This window comes from Indicator indicator, chromosome 29 (genome assembly GCF_027791375.1).
Source record: "Indicator indicator isolate 239-I01 chromosome 29, UM_Iind_1.1, whole genome shotgun sequence".
NCBI lineage: Eukaryota > Metazoa > Chordata > Aves > Piciformes > Indicatoridae > Indicator > Indicator indicator.
Window position 1 is genome coordinate 2944697 of NC_072038.1, and position 5473 is coordinate 2950169.

General features: G+C 46.5%; 1 protein-coding gene across 1 annotated transcript in view; it reads right to left on the reverse strand.

Annotated features, from left to right (window-relative positions):
* SHISA6 (shisa family member 6) overlaps window positions 1-5084 on the reverse strand; it is an 18707-nt gene extending 13623 nt beyond the window's left edge. Inside the window, exons 1-2 of the mRNA XM_054394051.1 lie at window positions 4957-5084; window positions 733-806 (exon numbers count right to left, since the gene is read on the reverse strand). Of these exons, the coding sequence (XP_054250026.1) occupies window positions 733-806; window positions 4957-5084 (202 nt within the window). The remainder of the gene's footprint in view (window positions 1-732; window positions 807-4956) is intronic.
* Window positions 5085-5473: the final 389 nt, after the last annotated feature.

Here is a 5473-nt window from a genome sequence, read left to right on the forward strand (position 1 = left end):
TAATTTACTTTTCCTCCCAAGCCCTGAGGAAGATTAATGGACAGCTTAAAAAAAAAAAAAGAAAAAAAGAAAAAAAGAAAAAAAGAAAAAAAAAACAGAAAAAAAAAGGATCAGGAAAAAAAAAAAGAAAAAATAAGAAAAGAAAAAGAGAAAAAATAAGAAAAAAAAAGAAAGAAAGAAAAAATAGAAGTTAAAACATTTGGCTGCCCCTGTGTCACTGCAGCACATGTAAACACTGCAAGGGCTCCATCCATTTAGGAGCAGCTGGGGGACCACACAGTGCACCATAGAGGCATTGCTGCACCGAGCTGCCCCTTGTCCTGTCAAGGAGCTGCTTGGAGATTCCATTTGGAGCCGGGGAAGAGGTGGGGGATTCTCTGGCCGGCTCCACGGCACTGGTTATTTGTTATGATGAACTCCCTGAAAAGAAGAGATTAAAAAACAAGTCCAAAGTGTTTCTCTGACAAATGTTAACTGTCAGCCTGAAGATTTATGGCACTCCCGTTCCCCCTCCGAAAGCTTTTAGCTCGGTGGCAGAGGTGAGCGAGGGCTTGTCCGCCGGCTGCCGGCTTTATCGTTTTAGCACTGGCCAGAGAGCCATCCAAAGTTTCAATAATGAGTAATAGCACTTCCAGCTCGCCATCATCATTTGTCCTACATCCATTATTGTCCTGGGAGAGCAATCTCGCTGATGTAAATGGTGCTGGCAGCTGGTGTGTCAGCATTCCACACCTCCGCAGCTGCCGGGCTGCGCCGCCGGCGGCTCCTCGCCCTGCGCGGGCGTCCCCGCGCTGCCCAGTATTGCCCTGCACACAAGGGCACGGCCCCGGTGGTGTCCCCACGAATGTCACAGGTGGTGGGAAGCCGTGGAAGGGGTGGTTTTGCTTGAGTATGGTGCTCTGCAAAGCCTTATTTTGGGAGGCTTTCTGCTCTGCCCTCAAGACCACCGTGCTGCAGTGGAATATGAGGTGTTGCTCTCTCCTTGTGCTGCAGTGCCTCCAGAAAGCGTTGCCTTTCCTTTCACTCCTTTCCACTCCATCTCACTTGGCCCTCTCTCTGCTCTTCTCCTCTCCTTGCAGGGAAGAGAAAAGATTAGACCAGCAGGAGCTCATTCCTGAGGAGTGTGCATTGAGAACTGCTCATCCGTGCTCAAGTCTGCTCCTGGGGCTGGAAAGAGTTGGTGGAATGGAGACATGGGGTGAAGGGCTGGTGATGTGTAAAGCTGACACCCATCACCCTGGGTTACAGCAGAGGCACAAAGACCTAGAAGGATCCTACAGCTCCTGGAGCTGTAAAGAGTTGGTGTGATGTAGACATGTGGTGAAGAGCTGCTGACATACAAAGGGGACACACACCACCCCTGGATACAGCAAAGCCACCAAGATCTAGAAGTGTCCTGCAGCCTTGGAGTGGCTTCCAGCCTCCCTGTTCCCCCTAAATCCCCATATGCTTCAACCCCACCACCACTGATCACACACAACCTCCAAGATCAACTCTCCAACAGATAATTTAGCTGTATATAAATATACATATAAAATCTTACATTTCTTCCCTTGTCCACCTTTCAAGGAGATGGTGGCTGTTCAGAATGACATCCAACAGCCCATGTTGGAGCATGTCCAGAGAAGGGCCATGAGGATAAGCAGAGGGCTGGAGCACCTCTCCTATGGAGGCAGACTGAGAGAGTTGGGACTCTTCAGTCTGGAGAGGAGAAGGCTCTGAGGAGACCTTCTTGTGGCCTTCTAATATCTGAAGGGGGCTACAAGAAAGCTGGGGAGGGACTCTTTAGGGTGTGAGGTGATAGGACTGGGGGAATGGATCAAAACTAGAGGAGCAGAGATTTAGATTAGACATTAGGAAGAAATTCTTCACCATGAGGGTGGTGAGACACTGGCACAGGTTGCCCAGGGAGGTGGTGGAAGCCTCATCCCTGGAGGTTTTTGCAGCCAGGCTGGATGTGGCTGTGAGCAACCTGCTGTAGTGTGAGGTGTCCCTGCCCATGGCAGGGGGGTTGGAACTGGATGATCCTTGTGGTCCCTTCCAACCCTGACAATTCTATGATTCTGTGTTGCAAGACCATGGCAGGCAATGCTGCAAAGAAATGCTCCAGCTGCCTGCATCATGCTGTGCCAAAGGGACAGCAAAACAAAGTTAACAAGGTGCAGAACATCTTGCAATGTGCAAAGGGAGACACCAGGGTTGCCTAGGCATGGTTGATCTTTCTAACCCACCTAGCTGGAATTTAATTGGTCCCTCAGTTAACAAGTCCTCACACTTGCATTGTGAACTGCATGAGTTGTCCTCCTGTTTGCCTCAGTTTTCATCCATGATGTTGCTTTGGGTATTCTCACATCCCTTATCTTCCTTCCTCTGCATGTACCCAGGTGAGAGTGATAAATTCAGCAGAGCAATCAAACAAGCCTAACAAGCCAGCCCAGCCAGCAAAACCCATCAGGCTGAGCTACAGGTGCAAACAAGTTGAGGTGATGGACCAGCTTCCCAAAAATCATTAGAGAAGTGAATCCCCACAGCATTAATCACCAGGCTCAGCTGTCCCAGGGCTGGCTGGACACTAACAGGTCAGCTCTGGTTCCCAGATTCAGAACTTCATCACCCCACTTGCTAACCTGTGTAATTACAGCAGTTATGAATCTTATTCTTTACCAGCCTCTTTCAAATCCAGCTCACCTCATCAGAGCACAGCTCTGCCACACACTGTGGGAGGTAGGTTGATTCTTTCTTTCTTTCTTTCTTTCTTTCTTTCTTTCTTTCTTTCTTTCTTTCTTTCTTTCTTTCTTTCTTTCTTTCTTTCTTTCTTTCTTTCTTTCTTTCTTTCTTTCTTTCTTTCTTTCTTTCTTTCTTTCTTTCTTTCTTTCTTTCTTTCTTTCTTTCTTTCTTTCTTTCTTTCTTTCTTTCCTTCTTTCCTTTCTTTCCTTCTTTCTTTCTTTCCTTCTTTCTTTCTTTCTTTCTTTCCTTCTTTCTTTCTTTCTTTCTTTCTTTCTTTCTTTCTTTCTTTCTTTCTTTCTTTCTTTCTTTCTTTCTTTCTCTTTCCTTCTTTCTTTCTTTCTTTCTTTTTCCTTCTTTCTTTCTTTCTTTCTTTCTTTCTCTTTCCTTCTTTCTTTCTTTCTTTCTTTCTCTTTTCTTCTTTCTTTCTTTCTTTCTCTTTCCTTCTTTCTTTCTTTCCTTCTTTCTTTCCTTCTTTCCTTCTTTCTTCTTTCCTTCCTTCTTTCCTTCTTTCTTTCCTTCTTTCCTTCTTTTCTTCCTTTCTTCCTTTCTTTCTTCCTTTCTTTCTTTCCTTCTTTCTTTCTTTCCTTCTTTCTTTCTTTCACCAAGTAATAAATCAGGTGATTGCAACTCAAAAGCTTGACTCTGCTAAGTGTGGGTGAAGACCCTCTGGCCAACACAGCTGACCCCAGAGTCAGGCCAAGCCCAAAGTGATACTTCTAAGTTAGGACAGATTTGGGAGCAGGTTGTTTAGCAGTGCACTGGGGCATCCCTTTTAGCTTTCCTCTCCTAGCAGGACAGTTAGGAAAAGCTGAGCTGCTCACACATCCACAGGACAGAAAAACCCAAGGAAAAACTGTAAAACAAGTCCAAGATCCTGAAGGATTTAGTAAGTTGGAGAGTCCTTTCCTGCTCCAGCAGGAGGGACTTTTTAGGGTGTCAGGTAAAGATAGGACTAGGGGGAAGGGAGCAAAACTAGAAATGGGTAGATTCAGATTGGATGTTAGGAAGAAATTCTTCCCCATGAGGGTGGTGAGAGACTGGCAGAGGTTTCCCAGGGAGGTGGTGGAAGCCTCATCCCTGGAGGTTTTTGCAGCCAGGCTGGATGTGGCTGTGAGCAACCTGCTGGAGTGTGAGGTGTCCCTGCCCATGGCAGGGGGGTTGGAACTGGATGAGCCTTGAGGCCCCTTCCAACCCTAACAATTCTATGATTCTGTGATTCTGTATTTGAAATGAGATGTGCAGAGTGATGACAGTGAATTCTTTGGCTTGTCTCAAGCATCTGACCACAGCTTGACCATTGAAGCAGCCAGTCTTAAACATATTCCCTTCTGTGGGAATATGACTGAGAGATGTGCCACAAGAAAAGCCTTTGGAAGTTAGTTGAGACAAATCCAAGTGGAATGTGTAAAACAACTCCAAGATCCTAAAGGATTTACTAAGTTGGAGAGTCCTTTCTTGCTCTAGCAGGTTGCAGAAGTATTAAACAAACACTTTGGAGAGTCAGTTCCCTGCCTTGCTACTGGTGTAGCCTTGCCTTGTGCAACTCTCTCATCCCCATGGATACTCCAGAGGGAAAACGGGCCACAGAGAGAATCTTTCCCCTTGCTCATCACTGTGTGCATGCAGGTATATCTGATGTCACTACACAACAAGCCCAAATGCAAAGAAAAGCTCCTCTGAAGTAAATTAAATGTGAGTCAAACCACACACGAGCTGCAGAATGTGCTGGGATTGCACAAAGCACACCGCAGAGCTGACTGCGCCGCTCCCAGCGGATCCCCTCTAAACCTCCCATCTATCAACTTCTCCTGCTTGAAGAAATCTAATCCTAGGGCTGGAATCAGCAAGTCCTTCCCTCCCTTCCTCCCTAGGCCACCCTTTTCCCCCACTAAGTGAGATAAATTTTTCCCAGCTGTAATATTGCCAGAGACAGGAGGGTTATAGTGGGGAAGAGCTACGTCCCAGAAAGCGTTGCAGGGTAGTACCTCAGTAAATCAAAGAATAAAAAGATAGACCTTCCCCTTCTGTATGATGCATGTTTCCTCATATCTCTTGATGAGACCAGGAGGAAAGGTTAACAGGGAGCAGACAGAGCTAATGATTTAGTCAGGAGCCTCATTAGCTAACTAGCAGTAAAGCTGAAATAACTCACAGCTACAGCGCTCCATACCTGAGATATCCATCCAGACCCACCTAAAATCCCTCAGCTGGGGGCACAGCCATGCTCACCCCACCTGCAGGTGCACCAGAGCTTGGCCAAGCAGCTGCTTCTCCATGGGGCTGGTCAGCATGTTGCAGGATTGCAGGACAAAGTCGTGGTGCAGTGGTGCAAATAGAAGATTGTACAATGCAGTCATTGGCACGGCACCAAACCAGAGTCCATGAGATGGTTTACTCATGAGATGGTTTGTTTAACCCCAGCCCTGCCTGAGCCTGCAGCTTGGTGGACCTTCCATCAGCAGGCACCAGCCTAGAAAAGTTTGTGCTGATTGAATATTCTCACATCCCTCTTTTTATTTCCTCTGCACATACCCAGGTGAGGGTAATACAGCCCAGGAGTAATATAGTCTCCTGCAGGAACAGTTTTTCTTGCAGAAAAACATCTTTTTCACCCAGGGTTTTGCTTTCTCAGACCTTTCATTTTACCAGCTCATCCTATAGGAAACAGCAAAGTCCCTAACTGTTTGTTCAGGCCATTGCTAGAAGGTGCTTTTCAGTGAGGTAAAAGATTTCTTGTACCCTGGAG